At 57.5% G+C, this 19,566-nt stretch overlaps 1 protein-coding gene across 1 annotated transcript in view; it reads left to right on the top strand.

Annotated features, from left to right (window-relative positions):
* The first annotated feature begins 2,519 nt into the window (after window positions 1-2,519).
* The window catches only part of LOC119091519 (uncharacterized), a 93,806-nt gene continuing 76,759 nt past the window's right edge, over window positions 2,520-19,566 (top strand). The window contains exon 1 of the mRNA XM_037214326.1: window positions 2,520-2,728. Within this exon, the coding sequence (XP_037070221.1) occupies window positions 2,721-2,728 (8 nt within the window). The 5' untranslated portion in view covers window positions 2,520-2,720. The remainder of the gene's footprint in view (window positions 2,729-19,566) is intronic.

Here is a 19,566-nt window from a genome sequence, read left to right on the forward strand (position 1 = left end):
TACCACCTGTAGCTCATGCGATGAAGGTCAAGGTCAATGATTATATTTTCTTCGTGCCATCCAATTGAAGATTGGTTGTCTTTAGCAGTCTTTTTTGCTCAAAAGTACACCAATTGTCACAAGTGGGCTGATTTCATCATATCTGATGCTCCTTTAATACCTTTAAATGTGGACCATTCTCTTAAAGGCATTATTGGGAGGGGGATCAGGCGCTTCGGAAGCATACAAGTAACACCCGCGGATGGACGTCCTCGTTTGTGCTGGCCTTTTCTCATACTTTATCTCATTGTGATACGCCCTATTTAACTTTCAGGAAACCTCCAACGTTTCCCAGGCAAGGGACCCAGTGGGTAGAACACTGGGGCAAAGTATGCTTCCCAGTTAGGGCTGAAGGGTGGCTTCGTCCCAGCCCGGGTTGCCTAGTGACTATCTTTCTGGCGATTCAGGGGCTTGCCTGTTTGTACATTGGTCGCCTGCTTGACGCCGGGGACCGCCTGGTGTGGAAATATGGGCCTGGACCAACGCAGGGGTTCTCAATGACGCAAAACGCATCCCTCATCGAAGCAGATGTCCAATAATTGGCGCAGAGACTCCAGTTCAGCATACCAGCCCCAGGCTGAAATTGGATGGAGAGCTCTCCGCTCTGTAATGATACCCCTGACTGACACACGGCTTTTCATTGTTTCATTGCAGACTCTCATCGTAAACGACCATATCCACTTTCATTGTCAGAGGTTTCCGACCAACGCTGGACGCCCTCTAACAGTCTAGCACTCTGGGCCCAGTATCTGTCCCTGTTCAGGAAATGTTGCCTTTGCCGACTCGGGCCCTTTGTCGACGACTCGGGGCCCCTTGCTCGATTATGCACTATGGCTCCTAACCGACACAGGGGCCTCACTGATTCAGGGGTCCCGAACAATGCAAATTGCAGGTTCCAGCCTTGCTCTTGTTCAGGAAATGGGCTCCCAGGGCTCAGACCGACACAGAGCTGACTGCTCGTTGTTGGTGATCTCTGGCCGAAATAGAGGCCCGCATTCTACGTGGGTGTTCCCAGTCGGTGCAAGACTCTCTGACTGGCATTTGAGGGTCCGGCCCTTAAGATCAGGGTCCTTAATGTGGCCTACCGCAGCCCTTTGTACGTTCCCATCAGGCACTTGATCGTCGGTCGCAAGGGGCCTTCGGGCTCCTTTGCGGGCGCCTCGAACACTGCCTCAGGCCGATTCTGGGTTCCTTGCCATACAGGAGCCTTTTATGCACAGTGGCCGCCAGATCGCAACAGGGGCCCCTTCCTTGTATCAGGGGCCTCGACCGATGTAAATCGCGGGCCCCAGCCTTCCAGCTTCGGGAATGGACCCTGAATACTAGGCCTGACGCTGAATTAACCTGGCGGCGAATCCGTCGCGTGTCACATTTATTGCCAACAATTTTCAGAAGCCTCGAGTCATTGCCCCATTTTTACTTGAAGGGTCGAGGCCTGGTCACAGAGCTAGAGAGCCGAAGTTCAAGCTTGGCTTGTGACTGAGCGAGGGCTGTTATTATTTGTTTTTGAATGTGTCTTTGGAACGTTCGAACCCCGTGCGGCAAGGCACTGAACGCCAGTGCATCACGCTCTCTCCAGATGGCAGTGTCTGTGCGGCGGGTATATCAGTAGTGTGAGGCCAGGACCGACTGAGTCTTCCGCACGCCAACCGCTTCATCACAGTCAAACCGGTTCAATGAAGGAAACTGCCTGCATGTGAACCGGGCATAGGCGCTCATCAGCTTCCAAACGACATGAGAAAGTAAGTGAGGTAGTAAGGCTTTCAACACAGTTGAGAAATGACGTTCATGACGGAACAGAATGACGACAAAATAGCTAGATTACTAACTGTTGACTAAATCTGATCAGCAATAGATTAGCTCCGAGTATGCGTGTTTCATCGCTAACCATGTATGGTTTCCGGTTATAGATGCCTTTGAACACAAGTTACCCAGATACCAGGCGCAACTAGTGTAGTGCTAAGCCTGTTCTGTACTTACTCCTCGAACTGTTAAAACGCTTGGCCTCCTCTACGGCTATTCTTGTCAATAGAAGCTATTCAATGGCGGGGCATGCCGACAAGTTTGATCCCCACCCCTGCGTTACCGCAGTTTCCATTACATATGCCGTCTGCAAAAGCTTTACGGTTTCGCCCAGGACCCGCAAGAAATGCGGCCGCAACCACACCAGCACACGTACACGTCACTCAAGAACGGAGACGTCTGAACAGCAATCAATTTCCGTCCGGCCTCCTCCATCAGTCCATTCCAGTTCCAAGACCGGCGGACAGCATGCACCGATGTGGCACTTCGCACCGCTCCCCTCAGTGCCTCCCCTCCCCCTGCGCCGCCGGCGACCGGCGCGCCGCCCAGGTGAGCCGGTGGCCGGGCAGAGCCGGCGCATTCCTGGGCGCCGGCCGCGGCGGACGGCGGCGCGCGGGCACCGGCGCGGCAGAGGTGCGTGCGCGCCGCGCTCGGCCGCAGTCGGGCGGCGCGTCCCAGGCCGGCCGCGCGCCCAGCGGGCTCCTCTGCGAGGCGAGCGTCGCCGCTGAGTGGTGTCGAGGAAGTGGTGCCGTCGGACGGAGCCTAGTGCCACCGGTCGTGCCGGCGCGCACGTGTGGTGACGGGTGTGGTGAGAGTATGCGGCCGGGGCGCCGCGCCGGCGAGCTCGGCGCACGGCCCGACGCGGACTGGGAGCGCCAATGCCCAGGTGAGGAGCCGGCCCTGGGGCCGCACGAGACTGACAATGGTCAGCTGCTGCAGCCGGCTTTGTTATTGGGTTCAGCTAACGACATTCCGGGAGAGAAAAGAGGGCTGGCGGGGCTGATGGGCGCCCAGACAGATCTGGCACCCGATAAGGTTTTACGTGCGGTATCTTGTATCATGAGACATGCACATCATTTTTTTGCTGAATCCACGTCACAAAGCATAGCTATGGCTTTGTCCCTATAGTGATCAACGGGATCATTTTATTGTTGTTCCAGTGTCTTTTTTCTATCTGACAAGATATGTGCAGCTTGTTTCGCCTAAAGGCTCAGCAGACTGACGTCCAAGTGCCTTCACCAGTCATCCAACGGAAATGCCTAATTAAATTCCAGCGCTTCCTTTCTGTGATGCATTGAATCATGGGTTCAAAGATATGTCCTGTTGTAGAGTTGAAGTCTTCAGGCGCGCGGGCGGAACAATTACTTGAGCCGTTAGCTCGCTTGGCCGGCCGTAAACTACGGGCTGTCTCCGCCATTGGGACTGTAGTCGCTTCGAATTCTCGCTACTAATGCAGCAGACCGACGGCCAAGCATTTTCCCAGCGCTTTTCTCGCATACTGAAGTCCCACAACCTTGACAAGCGACCTAAGAGACCTCATCGGGGAGCAGGCCAATTCAGTTGGTGTGCGAGATGTGCATACGGCTGATGGGACTGCCGTACGCGGCCCTAAATTGACCCCTCGTGAGTGGGCTGATTGGGCTCTGGCGAGGGAATGGCTGCCCGAGGCGGGGTAAAAATGGCGACTAAATCCAGCTTGCTGGTACATCGCGGACTTTAAGAGCTGGTCTTCGCCCTAGTTTGGTTTGTGAATTGACTGTATGTATTTAGCGGAATGTTCGGGCATGCCTCCCGTACAGGTGGCGGCAGCACTAAAGCCTTCCAAACCGTCAAAAGTGATCGGCCCTTCAAACACAGCGTGGAAGCGACATCGCCTTTGAAACAAGTCAGCAACCAACACAATTTAAGTCATTCATTGGCATGACCCGGCCAGAAATGCATCAGGAAGCACGTAGGTAAGCTGAAACTGCAAGACTGCGGACATACAGACGGAAGGGATTTCGTGACACGACGTCTCGCGAGACGGCGCCATTCATAGTGTAGGGTGATTTAGCTATGCCTGCAAGGCCTGCCCCCATTCCGTCTGTCTGCAGGCGGACCGTCCAAACTCAGGGTCAGTCCCTCGATCCAATCTGAGAGGGGAGGTTTAGGATCAGCGCGCTGGGCTAAGCGTGAGATGCGAAACAAAGGCGGCCGGAGCGGCGAACAAAGACTGAGTTCTGGCCGGGCCACTGAAGGGCTTCGCAGCGTCGCTGTCGTCCCGCGTCGCTGTCACTGTCCACCAACACTGACACTGTCTGTCTGTTACTGAACTCGTGCCATTGGACTTGTTGGTGGACATTGTCATCGATCGCATGCCTTTCCACCTGATGCGCTTTAGCGCGGTAATGGGTGACGACGCTGTTCACATTCACATTGCTGCTTAACAAGTGCACGAAGACAGCGGCAGGCATATCAATCCAATGTTAGAGCTATGCGATTCAAATTCACTCTGCCGTCCACGTGCTGCAATGCTGATAATGACCCGGGCTGATAACGATGTCGTAACTCAAGACAAAATGGCGAACATCCCGCCGCGTTCAGCCCGGCTTCGGCGCGGAGGCTCCGTCTAGCGCTGACAATCGACGGCGGATTATCTGGAGTATGGGACGATGGGGGGGGAAGGGAGGGGGCAGCTCCAACCCGCCAGCTGGACACAAGGGAGCACAGCTCCATCATGGCGCAAGTGGACCACAGCCCTCGCACCCCCCCCCCCCCCGGTCCACAACCCCCGCCCCGGCCAGGTGGTCCGCGCCGTGAGATATCGATCGCAGCCCGGCGGCGTGCCGATGCCGGCCGGTTAATCCCGGACGCCACGCGGTCAGCTAATAACCGGCGGCGTCATCGGCGGGCACCTGGCGGCCGCTGTCGCTCCCCGCGCCACCCGAGCACGTACGGTCACACGCCGGCGCCGGCGCTGATGGCCTCGGCGGTCGCCGGCACCCTGAAAACGACGGCCAATTTCATCTGTGGTCATGCCGCCGCTGTTAAGCAGGTAACTGGCTGTTTTTATGCCCAGATGCGTTCGCCGTTGTACGTTTGTTCCCGAGCCTAGCAGCAAGCAGTGCGCAAGCGCGTTTATATTGTTATGCGTGGTTACCTTGGCAGACATTTCGTGCCGGCTCTTTATCATCGCTAGATCACATTGAAAGCGGTGATTGGCTGCAGGCGTCGAAAAACAAGTATGCTGGGTGCATGTCAAAGTCTCTGAAGACAATATAGCGTTGCGGATGCCGAGGCATGCCATGTTGGAGCATCCGTCCCGCCGGAGGGAACACTAAGGCGACTGCCTGTCGGAGACCGCGGGAGTCAACTGCCCGGAAGTCTGGGTCCATGTCCACCGGCAGGGTGGGTGTAAGTGAGCTGCCCTGCCGCCGGGTGAGGAGGGCGCCAACAAAGTCTGGGTGTCGTGACCGGGTCGGCACAAGGCACACGGTTGGATATGGAGGGTATCCAACCGTGAGTTATAAAACGCGGAATAGGATTGGGTCAGATTTGAAAACTTTCGCTCCATTGCACGTAATAGTTTAAATGTAAAGATGTCAAGGGACAAATGCACCCATAATTGCTAATTCCGACTATTATGATCAGTTAAGCTGAACTGTGATGAACTACTATCACCCTTCTGGGAACTAGTTTTGTATGACAGAGTGAGCCGGATTGGATTTTGAATTCGTGACAGAGCCAGATTTGTGGGCTAATTAGATTTGTCTCTGATCCTTTGAATTTGTCCGGGTTCTGGAAACTGAACCCGTGAAACTAGCGAGCTAGTCTGCATCCTTTTATCGTTAGATGCTTGTAGCGCTTCAGCAGTTTACATCACCCCTCTATCCTTATTTATCGCTTCATCCTGAATCCTTGCAAGGCCACGTTTATCCCGGGCGTGCTGCGACCATAAGCCATAAGCCGGCTTAAGTGTCGCCCGAGCGCCGCCGTATACCCCGACCAGGGGTCTCTGGCGGGAGTTCACCAGAGCGCTGACATATACCTCGACCAGGGGCCTCTGGGGCAGAAGGCGCACTAGAGCGTGTCATGTGCCTCAGTCAGGGGTCTCTGACGGAAGGCACACCAGAGAGCTGGCATATGCCCCGGAGAGGGGTCCCTGGGCGGGATAAGACTCCTGACCGGAGGTCTCCCACGATGGCCGCAGCATCGTTCCACCACTCTCCTCTTTCCTTCATCCCGTAGCCCCGGAGTGGTCAATGATGGCAGAACGGACTATAATGCAAACTGAACCGAAACGCCATCAGTGTCCTTACCTTTTCCGCCCGAGCAGCGACGCTCGTCCCGCGTGATTTTGCTCTCGTTGTATGCTGAACCGCAAGAGTAACTCCGGCAATCGAGATCCCAGTCAGAGAGCTGTGCTATCTGTCTGCGGATATTTTACCTGTGTGAGCCGTATGATGGCTGTATGACGGCTGCATTCAGTTGTGTATTGGTGTTACAGTTGCCCTGCCGTGGCGGCTATGACTCCGCAATTTCCCTGTCTGTCGACCGTCCGCGTCCGTGTGCTGATGACGCGTCGGCCACTGCGACTGACGTTGGCCCATGGCCGCCGGCGGTGGCGGCCGTGTGTGGTCGCGCCGTCCCGCCGCTGGTCTTAAGGCGCGCTGTCCGGCGGCGCCCCAGCCGTTGTTGACAGCGCGGCGGCCCCACCGCCGCCGTCCCTCGCCGCCGGTCGCCGCGGAGCGCGCCGGCTGGCAGCGGCCAGTGCCCTCCATCCGCGCCGCCCGCCCGGCCTCCACCGCCGCCCGTCTGCCGTCGGCCCGGCGCCGCCGGCCGGCGCCGCGCTCCCAGGCCAGTGTGCGGTTACTTGGGGCTGGGGTCGTGCGGTTCACACCTGATCTGGTTTTGAGTGGTCGAAGGGTGGGGAATGAATGGGAAAATTCAGTGTCTGTCGGAATGGTGTTTTAGGACCATTACGGAAGATAAGTGAACGGTTTGATTGATTTCTATTCCACCGGTTCGTGCCCAGTTTGTTGCTAGCAAAAGTTCCTAGAACTTTCCAGCTGGTGCTGTGCTGTCCCAAAATAAATCACTCAATTCCCACCTATGCAGAATTATCGACCGAAGCGTCTCTGACGTCTCCTACGCACATTTCGCGGGCGGCGGACCATCGGTCATCTCCTTCCGCGCCCCGGTCTCGCGCCCGCCACGGGAAGTGTCGACAGCGCGGCTCTGCAGACGACGCCGCAGCAGCTGCCGGCCGCTGCCAGCTCGCTCGCCCTGGGGTCACGCGTGCTGGGCGCGCGGTGTTTTTGCCGGCGGCGCGCCGTTTTTGTCGAAGCACCCGGTGCTCGCCGCGCGCGGACTGGCCAGCTCTCAGCCCTCTCGCTCAGCGGGCCTCGGTCGGCGGCCCTGGCCGGCTGAAGAGAGACAGCGCACCGGCGTCGGCCAGCGCTGACGGCGTGTGCGCAGCACCGCCGCGGAAAGCAATGAATTGTCCCGCAGAATGGAGAGCAGAGACGCCATAACGTAATTAGTGCCGAGTTCCTTGCCTCTCCTAAGATTGGGTACCAGCTGCGCCAGAAGGGAAGGCGGCTATCTGATCACCCTCTGGCCCCAGGCGCCATTCGGCCAGCTGTACTGGCGCCTGATTGAAGCCACTGCTTCGTGTATGTTCCCGCGTGCCCTGATGATGTTATGCCTGATGACGGCTCGGATTGGGACTCATTCGGTCGCCGCCTGCTTGGTCACCTCTCACCAATGTTAGGGTCACGATCGCCAAACGCTCGGTGTTTTGCTGACGCATGGCGTGCTGAAAATTTACCACTAGTGGCTTCAATGATGATAAATATGCGGTGGAAAACCCTGTTGCATGAGCATGTGTAGGCGATAATAGAGTGCGTTTGGAGCATGGCTGTCATTTGGCAGTAGCTGGTATAATCATAATCGTGAATTTGCATGTGGCTGAAGCGCTGTAATTTACACGCTTTTAAAATGCACGCACCTGAAACCTTTGATATTCGCTAGCAGGCCCTTGCGTGGTTTCCCTGTCACCGCTCCAAGGCTTTCTGTGTCGCATCCCTTCCCGTGCGCCACCACCTTTTCTTTCTTCCTCGTTCGCGTGCGACGCAGAGGGTTGCGGCGGTGCGACCGACGGCCGCCGATGGCGTCGTCATGGGAGGCTGACCCGGAGTTCCCACAGCCTCGCGGTGACGCCCGACCGTCCCTGCGCCTCACACCTCGCCCGCGCTCCGAGGCCCGAGCTGTTTGTCCCGGCTGGCCCGGATCTGCGCGCCGTGCTGGGTTGACTCAGTCTTACCAGAGAAGGACCCGCGATTCGCAGGAGCCGCGGCAGCTCGCAGTGCAAGCCTCGGGCCCGTGATGGTAGCAGCGCATCGTCGCTCTAAAACAACGTGTCTGTACATCATGGCGAAGGCACCTGTCGCGTCGTGATCGCGCTGTCCTGGCGGGACCCGTGCATCCGTTTTGTGGCCGACGGCTCGCGCGACCTCACGAGTCAGCCACATGACTGCCGCGACTAGGCGCACCAGATGCGACCGTTGGCGCACCTGCCCGAGCCGAGCCGGAGCACCCCTTGGCAGACCTCGCACGCCCAGCTCGTCCCGCCGACGGCCGTGGCTCGCACGTGACTTCCTGTCACGTCACTGGACCTCCCGCGGAGTGCAGCGACCCACCTCCGCCCCACTCAGGGTCCGGCCTCGTCCCTGCATTCGGTCCATGGCTAGGTAGGGGCACACATGTCATGTGCTGCGCAGCACTGCCATTGGCAAACAGAAGAGAATAAAGGTGTCGGAACATATTGTCTGGCAGGATGGCATGTGTTGTTGAAGCAGCTGTATATAGCTCAACAGGCGGCAGCCTCTTGGGGATTGTTTGGGACTGGGAGAGGAGGAGCATGCGGATCAGGGGATCACCAAGGACTTACGACCGGAGGTCACGGAAACCTCGGCACCGAGATATTGCAGGAGCGAGACCTGCCGAACAACGGGACCGGCCGGACGTCGCAACGCATGGATCTCGATCGAGACTACAGGACCGACACCCTCGATTCGGCCTACGGGACCGATACCCCTCGATCGGGACTACGGAACCGGGACCCCTCAACTAGGACAACGGGACCGAGACCCCTCGATCTGGACTACGGGCAGAGGCCCCTCGACCGGGACTACGGACAGAGGCCCCTCTTGGCTGGAAGAACAGTGCATTGCTGCTGCGGTACCTGAACGCACCAAGGCCGCGAAGCCGGCCTACCACCGCTGTCGGACCGGGGAGTCCCGCCGGCCTATCGGGCTGCAGAGTTCCGCCGTCCTGTCGGACCGAGGAATCCCGCCGGCCTGTCGGACTGAGAAGTCCCGCCGGCCTGTCGGTACAGGGAGTTCCGCCGAGTTGTCGGACCGGGGAGTCCCACCGAGCTGTCGGACCGAGGAGTCCCGCCAGCCTGTCGGACTGAGGAGTTCCGCTGGCCTGTCGGACCAGGGAGTCCCGTTGGCGGCGCCGAGTAAGTGGCTGTCGCGCCTTAACAGCAGATGCCGAGCCGTCGGACGGACCGAGCCGGCGGTGGAGAGGCCCCTGCCCACGCCCCGTGACCCCGCGCTCTTGCTGCCCGGGAGTGAGGGCCCCACGACCCGACCGGTTCGGGTGGTGCTCTAGTAGCCATGGTCAACACGCGGGAATATTTTGTAACGATCAGAGCCTCCTTTCTGCAGAAATACGTCATTTTGTTCAGTGGAAATTCCTGCGCAATTTTTCATCACTTTGCACCCACTAGCCTCCGGCGCACGTTTTCCTGGTTTGTGCAATTGGGCGTGTCGACAGTCACGGATCAAATGGTTTGGGAAAAAATAATTGCACTATTTGGATAGGAAAACACTGGCCTCCTTTGGACTTCCGAATGCATGTGTTTTTGTTTGTCTACCGTATAACAAGCCTGTGTCCACTTAACGTGTGGCGTGTCCCTTCCACGACGCTCTTTACGTTGACGTGGCGTATTACTTGTATCGTTGTGCATACACTTATTTTGGACACTCAGAATTTGTCATGAGATGTACCAAAGATGTTGTTTGCTCCAGTGATGATTGTATGGCGTTAAGGCTCTCTCCACATTCTGTCGTTTTACCGCCTTCCGCAACGTTGGGGGATGGGGAACTTTGCGGTTCTCGGTTGCCCTGAGGTGGTGCTCGGGTACTCTGAGGTAGAGCGGGCCCGTGGATCCCGTTCCTCCTGGCCCGCCAGTGCGACCTTGGTGCTGGTGGGACCTTGACTTGACAGACTGCGTTCATCTAGACGGCGCGGTTCGCCGTCCCTGGTTCTCTTGATTCGGGCGGGCTGACCTCTGGCATGTATGATGGTAAATTATGGCAAAGTTGGAAAGGTACGAGCAAATAAATGCAATGATAGGTGAGGGTTAGTAAACGCTTGCAGGCTGCGTTGTGGACATGTTTGGTTAAAACTGCGGGAGCTTCCGACGGGGTTGATTATGAAATATGTGTTACAGCAAGAGGACATCTCTACCATCTGGTAAGTGCAAATGGTCCGATGCTTCCCTCATAAATGCTGGTAGTGATGGATCGTTGACCGCATTTCCGACGCACTGGAGCTCCATTTGACTTGAAGCCATTCCATGGAGCGATCAGTGAAGAGCATGTAAATTAAATCTTTGAGATGCGGGACCGTTCGTTCACCGCTTACCGGACCATTTATTATCATGCTAATGGTATTCATGCTAGTGGGGTCCGAACTCATTAAGGAAGGCCACAAGGCACTGAATTCCTCGCTCAGGGTTTGGTCCTCAAGAGACCGCTCTGTCTCGAATGAAGAGAAGAAGAAGACAGGGAAGAAGATGAAAAGAAGGAGGGCGAGTGCGAGAAAGACAGAGGGAGGGGAGAGAGAGAGAGGAAGAGTGCGAGAAAGGCAAAGAGAGGGAGAGAGAGGGGGGAGGGGGAGAGGGAGAGGGAGAGACGGAGGGGGGAGGAGGTAGATTAATAGAGAGCAGAAGAGAGAAGAAGGGAGGAAGACGGGACGCCAAAGCGAGCCAAAAAGATAGTACGCACGAACAGGATATGCACTGATCAAACGTCTTCTCGGCGCGGAGCGGTTCGGCTGGGAGCTGCCAGTGCCCTCCCTGTGCGCAATGAACAAACGTCTTCTCTACGAAGCGCTATCTTCATGCCCGACGTTGCGTTCCACCTCCGACACTAGTGCATGGTGCTCGGTTTGGCCGGCAGACCAGCCATGCTGCCGACCGGCAGACCAGCCGTGCTGCTGACCGGCAGAGCAGCCGTGCTGCTCGCCGGTGACCACCGTGCTGTTCTCCGGTGGCTTGTTGTGTCTGGCGCCATCTGTTGACGCCGAACCTGCGGAGTCGGCGGGATGTCTTCCCGGGAACCCGGCGGGCGGCGGAATGTCCTCCCGGGAACCCGGCGGACGGCGGATGTCTTCCCGGGAACCCAACAGACGGCGGGATGTCTTCCCGGGAACCCGGCGGGCGGCGGAATGTCCTCCCGGGAACCCGGCGGACGGCGGATGTCTTCCTGGGAACCCAACAGACGGCGGGATGTCTTCCCGGGAACCCGGCGGGCGGCGGAATGTCCTCCTGGGAACCCGACGGACGGCGGGATGTCTTCCCGGGAACCCGACAGACGGCGGGATGTCTTCCCGGGAACCCGGCGGGCGGCGGAATGTCCTCCTGGGAACCCGGCGGACGGCGGGATGTCTTCCCGGGAACCCGACAGACGGCGGGATGTCTTCCCGGGAACCCGGCGGACGGGCGTATTAAATGCACGGCTCGTTAAGGTGTCCTTTGGGAAGCTCTTGTGCGTCCGAGTAGCATATCAAAAAGCAGCAGTGATGTTACCTCGACCATTCTGGCATATATCATGTACGACGTGGCCGTGATGGTTGTGCCATTGCTATAAATATAGCAAATGTTTCCAAAAGGAATTGCTAGCCGCCGTGGGCAGCTTGCAAAGGCAGTCCTTCTACTCCCAATGTTATGGGACGATTTGTTAACTATCTTTTTAAATGCAGACCAATCTCGAATTGAGCAGGATTTAGGCATTCTTTAAATCCCACAGCATTGTCAACAAGCGTGTTGCCCCTGATCCAACGAACGCATCCAAAATAGGAATCCCAGGCAGCAAATGGACAGATCATCTTGGTGCATACTGCATTGATTTGCGATCATGTTTTACCCCAGAATTTACCTGACACAACATCAAAGCGCTCATCCAAACGTTTAAACACGTTGTTAGTACTCCTGGTTCAAAATATGCGACCACTTCTTTTGGCATTTATTGTTGCAGCTTTTAGTTAGTGTGTGCCTTAACCATCGTTAGTTAAAGCAATCGTTAGTTCGAGAAGCTGCTGGCAGTGCGTGTCAGCGGAATCAGCTGAGCTGTCAGTAAGATAGCATGACCGATGGCATGTGTGGTGTCAGGTTGTCATGATCAGCAGTTTGTCATCATGTATCGGCATCAGCCTAAGCTGTGAACTAACTTGAAATGACACGGAGCGATTGCCCATTTGACGAATTCGTTCGCTTGTTAAGTCACATATAAAGCACAGCGAACTCCGGAAGTTTATCAAGAATAGCCGTGGCGGCTTCGGACATTCACCGAGGGATGATTGATTCACCGACGCGCTATTGAAATATAATGGATGTTAAAATTTATAAAAAGTTTGGCTGCAGACTAGGCGCTTTCTGTGAGACCACAGCTCAAGCTCAAGCACATCCGTAAATAGGAATAAGTTGTTTGGCTGCAGACTAGGAGCTTTCTGTGAGACCACAGCTTAAGCTCAAGTACATCCGTAAATCAGAATAAGTTGTTTGGCTGCAGACTAGGAGCTTTCTGTGAGACCACAGCTTAAGCTCAAGTGCATCCGTAAATCAGAATAAGTTGTTTGGCTGCAGACTGGGAGCTTTCTGTGAGACCACAGCTTAAGCTCAAGTACATCCGTAAGCCCAAGGCGTGAATGATGGCTCCGATTGGACTGTTGCAGTCGTTGGGTATCGCACACTGCATAATGGGCAACCAACACACTGTGGCTGCATGCCGGGCGTTCAGGCCGTAAAATGTCGTGCATACCGTGCCTAGCTTGTCTACATATCCGACGATTTGTTAAATAAAACATATTGTCTGCATCAGTTCCCGCCATCATGCGATGCTGACCAGAGTTTGTTTTCGTCCGCCGTGACTGGGCAGCCAGCCATTGAAGTCCTCGCTGCGGTCTTGGCCTGAATGGCATAGATCGGTAGCGCGGTCAAATGCTTTGCTGTTACAACATATTACCGTCTCTAAAAACAGCATAGCTCAACAAGATCCAAGGTCGTGACCGGTCATGTACCCAGTCGTCTGGCGAACTGTGCAATCCGGCACTCAGCCAGCCGCCGGGGATACGGGACAGCGCCAGACTAGCCGCTCCTCACGTCGCTCAGCCAGCCACCGAGGGATACGGAATCAGCGCCAGACTAGCCGCTGCTCACGTCGCTCAGCCAGCCACCGAGGGATACGGAATCAGCGCCAGACTAGCCGCTCCTCACGTCGCTCAGCCAGCCACCTAGGGATACGGAATCAGCGCCAGACTGGCCGCTCCTCACATCGCTCAGCCAGCCACCTAGGGATACGGAATCAGCGCCAGACTAGCCGCTCCTCACATCGCTCAGCCAGCCACCGAGGGATACGGAATCAGCGCCAGACTGGCCGCTCCTCACATCGCTCAGCCAGCCACCTAGGGATACGGAATCAGCGCCAGACTAGCCGCTGCTCACGTCGCTCAGCCAGCCACCGAGGGATACGGAATCAGCGCCAGACTAGCCGCTCCTTACGTCGCTCAGCCAGCCACCGAGGGATACGGAATCAGCGCCAGACTAGCCGCTGCTCACGTCGCTCAGCCAGCCACCGAGGGATACGGAATTAGCGCCAGACTAGCCGCTCCTCACGTCGCTAAACTTGGTGTCAAAGAGTCTGAATAGTGTCACCGAGCCGCAGGCCCAAAGCATACCCTGGGTGTGGCAGGGCCGTCCGGTTTGGCCCCGGTTTGGCCTTAACTGCGCGTAGGTGGGGTCACAGGTTACAGCGGGTCGCCGTCATGCAGCTATCGTTTAGGCTACAATTGGACGCCCATGTCGGCAAACCTAGCGGTTAAGTCCACGTGCGCAGGAGGACGTACGGTGGAAATGCCCCATTATATTTACAGCCCATGTCTCACCACTACGCTGATGGTGGATGTGGCCCATGGAATATTCAAGCTGCCAATCACCGATCGTTAGAAACCGTGTCGAGGTGTGATGAACGTCAGCCGGGTGCGACACGCCTTACAGTCAGAAGTGGTGGGGCCGGCATGAGCACTGCGCTGGAAAAATACTCGGGTGGACGCCTCTGACCCATCCGGAGGGACGAAACAACATCAACTCAATGCGACCTGACGCGACATCATGCCAGGAAGTGGAAGCTCCAGCCGCATTACGGGTGTCAGCTAGGTCCTCTGCAGGTCAGGAGAGGATAATGGGATTACCTGACATCCGGATGAAGTCAGAATATCCCGTGAGACGCACTCGACTGTCGGTGAAAATATATTGCAAGCATTTGTCCCAGCACCACCAGGGCGTAGTTCATTCAGGCCAGACCTGCTCCCTAGGCCGTGCAGGACAGCCAGTATGCCATTCTTGGTGGTCTGCGTGTCATCAAACCAATGTGGAACATCCAGGCCTATCCTCAGGCTGATCAGACCTTGCACAGGTCGCCTAGCGTCACCGGCGGATCACCCAGGTCCATCCGCAGATCTGTCATGATCCTGTGTGGGTCGATCATATGCGTTCGCGTGTCATTTAGCTCGGCTCGGCTCGCCATGACTAGCCGCAGGTCATGTCGATCCGTCCGCACCTCGATCCGGTCCGACCGTAGGTCGTTGCTCCAGAGCGCGACGTCCGGCCGGCGATGCAGCCTCCAGGCGCCGCGTACGCCACCACGCCGGTCCCGCTCGGGGCGCTGGCCGGAGCGCTGGCAGGAGCGCTGGCCGAGCGCGCCCGGTGCAGCGGGCGGCAGCGTTTTTCGTGCCGCTGACGCCCGCCGCTGAGATGCATGGCAGCCGTGCACAGCGTGGTCCGCTTTCCAAAGCACCTGATCAATGTGGCGCTGTCCGGTGAGAGGGCGTCTCCGGCGGAGAGCGCGGGCGTCTCGGCGGGCACGTCCGCTGGGTGTCTCCGGAGATGCGGCGGACAGAGGCCGTCCCATCTCCGGAGACACGGCCGTCGCGAGTCGTTGTCCCGAAGAGGTCTAGCCGGCGTGGCTGGCGCGGCGGCGGCGGGGCCAAGGCCGAGGCCACGGCGGCCGGCGAGCGGCGTGCGATGGCCGCCCGATAAGCCGGCCGCTCGCCCGGACCGGTTAGCGGCCGGTCGGCTCGGCCACTGGCGCCCGCTGCAGGGCGCGCCCGGCCGCCGAGTGTCACGGCTCCAGTCGGCCGTCGCGGCGCGCGCCGGGCGCCGGCGCCGCGCGCCGCCCAGTGCCGTGCCGTGTCGAGCGTGAGCGCCGTGGCCGATGCGGCGGTGACGCCGGCGGCGATGGCGGCGGTGAGCGGCCGCCAGCCGCGCGGCAGGCGCCGCCCGCTCAGCGTCGACCTCGGCCTGGCCAGCTTCCTCAGCCGCTACGTGCGGCCGCGCTCGGCCGAGCGCGGCCGCCGGCAGCGGCACTCGCTCAACGCCTGCCTGGCCGACCAGGCGGCCGATGCGACGTCGGGACCGACGGAGCCGGCCGCGCGCCGGGCGCCGCCGCCGCTTGGCCTCGCAGCCGAGCCGCGGCAGGCCCGCCAGATGCACGGCACGCCTTTCGAGCCGCGCCTCAAGAAACGGCCCAACGCGGAGGCCGAGCGACCGCGTTCGCTGTCACACCTGGGACAGATCCTGCCCCAGCTGGGACACGTCCTGCCCAGCGTCATCGGAACGCGCAGGTAATATACCGCGCACTGGCGATGGCTGCCGCCTGGCAGTTTTCGTCTGTCGCCTGGGAGTTTGACTTGAGGAAAGTGGGAAAGTTTCCATCCTCATGCTTTTGTAGCTTTACGCAGTTAAGCTCTGATCTCCTTGGTTGTTTTTTTTCTTCCATGTATTTCGCGGTGGTTCGATTTGCGGCCAATGCTAGGCTTGGGCTCCGCCGTCAGCTGCGTTTCCGTGTTCTCTACTAAAACTGACTATGCTGGGGGTTGGAGTAATCAAAAACATTGTAACATAACCCGACATTCTGCGAAGCATGAAATATGACCAACACAACCGCTTAGGTCCCAGTCGCCTACGACCAACCTTAACCCCTCTACCTCTTCGGTGTTCGGAGTTTTAGAGGCGACACATAACACATCCGGCTGTTTGAAAGCCTCATGCATACACAACAGCTGCCACGGCAGGCGCGACCGATGAGGTGAAAGAAAAGGATCCGCGAAAACTGAGGAAAAAGGAAAGGGTGGCAGATGACCAGCAGTCTCATTCGTCAGGCACGGTTTCAGCTGACCATGAGGTGCCTGATACTGCCTGTCTCCTTCTCGGGTCACGCCCCGTGCGCCTTCGCTAATCCACCTACCCAGGTAAACCGTCTTCACTTGCTGGCCTGCGGTATGTTCCCGGGGAATGGCGCCTCGGACCTATCATAGCATGCCACGCTTTGATGCCTCTGCCACTTTGATGCCTTCTCTAGAGTTTTTCGTTCGCACCACTAAAACCTTTCGTAAATATCGTGCCAAGAGAAGTCCAGACTGGCATCAGATAATTCTGGATCTGACGGTGCTCCGCACCTGTGCCTTTATATGCATCCGGCTCTGCTGTGACACGAACCCTCAGCGTTCCGTGGTCGCTGGATGCCACGGGCTCCCACGTAATGCACCACTCTCTCTCCCTCAGCTAGCGCGTCTCGCTCGCAGCCCGCGTCTCCACACTCGCGCTCGCCCGCGCTCGGTCTGTCACTGGCCAGGCACGGCTGCCCCCCCCCCCCCCCCCACTCCCCCTCCCTCCCGGGTCCGGCCGGCGCGAGGAGGCCGGGTTCGCTGGGGCCGGGCGCGCGCACCTGTTGTGGGCCCCAGCCCGGCTGACTGCCCCAGGAAACAGCCGGGCCTATCGCGTCGTCGTCGGGGCCGTGGCGGCGTGAGTCGAGGCTTTGCCGCGCGAGTGGCGCCGTCGGCTGGCGTCGACGGACCCGGCAAATCGGTCTGGGCTGCCTTCGTGAGCCATACGGGCTCGATGGCGGAGAGATCACTCAGGGGGGGGGGGGGGACATGCATGGGGTCTGGCTTCAGGCACTTGTCTTCAGGTGAGACGCTGAAGGGTATGTGTGATTGGATGTCAGTCAGCTTGATGTAGTGTTGGACGGGGTCGTGGGCAGACCTTATATGAGCTATGAACTTGACCCTGAATAACCCTGGTCGAAACGTAAATGTGACGAACAAGCCTCTCCACAGAAATAACCGCAGCAAACACCGACTCTATCGAGACATTGATCTTAATGAAGGATGGTGGACTTCACGAACTAACAAAGCCAGACAATGATCCCCCAAAGTGAACCAAGACGCGGTTCTATACCGGACCTCGGCGGCTCCACAGGTCTGCGTCATCCATTTGCTGACCACATGAGACGGTGCCGACTGGCCGGTCGCCCGTCAGTTCCGCTCAGAGTGTTCCGGCCGAGCGAAGGTCGGCGCGGGCCAGCAGGCCGCCGGGGCTTTTAAACCTGACGCGATGAGATTCCGCCTATTACTCGGCGCTCATCCATCTGGCTATGACAGCCAAATGCCGGGCCGGCGCCTGGAATGTTGGCCGAGCTTTCCGAGCGGGCGAGGCGGCGGACCGACCGCCGCGTCGGCCCGGCCACCGCGCCGGCCCGGCGCGACCGCCGCCGGGAGGCGCTGGCGTGCCGCCGATCCGAGGCGGTGACCCGACGTCAAACGGTAACGCCCGGCCAGCCCGACCCGGCGCCGCGGGGAGCACGCCGAGTCACTGTCGCTGCTCGGCCCATCAGCTCGCTGATCCCTCCAGCGATACGTCGGCCCCATTCGTCACGTGCGTGGTTCGTCGGCACGCTCCGCTGCCGACGCTGCTTCCTGGTGCGCTGCTAGGATGTTTGGTCTTTTTAGCCGCTAGGACATGGGTCAAATCCGCCTGCATTGCGTGGCCCTTATGTAATTGGACCGATAGCCTCGGAAACTTCTACCTGTGGGCCATCGCAAATGAGTGTTTTTGCACAGGCGTCCATGATATTAGATACCACGAATAGCATGCTGAGTCTGCCTCGCCCCTCGTACGGCGCGGTATGACACGTTTGGTGTGTTGGCTGTCATCGTTCAGCTATTAACTACCGCGGTTGACACAATTTTATGGCGTCCGAATTTGTATTAACTTAGAACCTGATATCCGGAGGTGACTGAAGCTTCTCTTATATTTTAAAGGCAGATCCAGCATGCAGTCTTGAGAGGGCCTAAAGTTCGTTTTGGGGACAAGTTCCAAATGTGTTGCGAGCTTCACTGAATCAAGCAAAAACAGTGCAAATATTGGCGCTTCCCATCTCGCCTTGGGAGGGACGTGGCCTCATTGGTACGCATGAACTGGCCTCTGTACATTTGGAGAGTCTCAGCTGGCGACCGCGGACGCTTCAGACTTCCAGTCAGGACGCGAACGCTCTGACAAATATTCCACCTCAATTAGTTTATTGCCAGTTTCCGGGAGCATTCCTCGAAGCTCGACTTTATGCACACCCGCACACGTTTCCGCTTAGGAACAGCGTCAGGTTGCCTGCCACTGAAATCTACTGATGAGGGCTTGGCAACTATTTCCACGCTGATCACACACACAATATTTAAGAGAGAACCAAGGACGCAACGGCCTGTTCTTGCTTCAATGGTGCCGTTTTAGATGTGCGACAAGCCCGTGTGCAATCACAGTCCGTCCCGACCAAGAGGAAGCCATGGAGCTGGCGATGCCAGACGGCCACCAGTGTGCGATCACGAGTCGCGTCAGATGTAGAACGCACCACCTCAGATCATGAGTTTCGTCCTCCTGTCTCGCGACGGTCTTGCACTTCCCTCCCATGTCACGGTTTGCCCTTGCAATTGCAAGCAAAACTCTTCAAGTTTCATGGCCTGTGGCACTCACGGGAAATGTGCCGGAAGATCCTATGTTACCCAAGGATCGCCGTTAGATATTTATGTAGCCTGAACATGAAACAAGCTAGTTTCTTTGCATTAAAAATGTATGTATTGGCTCAACCACTACTGGTGTTGGTGGGGACCCGAACCTCGATAACTTTTTGGATGTGTCAGACTATGTCTGTGTTTCAGATTAGGCACCAGTAGCATTGCTTTTGGATCCAGTAGCGTGTGGTGTGGTTTTAACGTGTGGTCAATGCCATGCATGTCCGGATCGAAAGAAAACAAATACGACCGTGATGCTTAACACAGCTTGGCTTGAGAGGAGAAGACGATATTATTTGCTTAGGCTGCTCACACTTAAAAGCAGCATGGCATGAGGCATATTTCAAAATCCTCTTCTGACTAACAGCGCAGACACTTTCGGTGACCCGTGAATGAAGTGCACTGTTCAGCATCGGCAATATCAAAAGTAGTTAAACGAATATTTGGCTGGTAGGAGGCCGCGCCAAGCACGGCTGATTACCACGACCCGTCGTTTGCGTCGGCTCATACCTCATTTGTCGTCTCAACGGCATAATCGTAACTCTGGCGGCCGGC

Source organism: Pollicipes pollicipes, unplaced genomic scaffold (genome assembly GCF_011947565.3).
Source record: "Pollicipes pollicipes isolate AB1234 unplaced genomic scaffold, Ppol_2.1 Scaffold_3447;HRSCAF=4054_pilon_pilon_pilon, whole genome shotgun sequence".
Classification (NCBI taxonomy): Eukaryota; Metazoa; Arthropoda; class Thecostraca; order Pollicipedomorpha; family Pollicipedidae; genus Pollicipes; species Pollicipes pollicipes.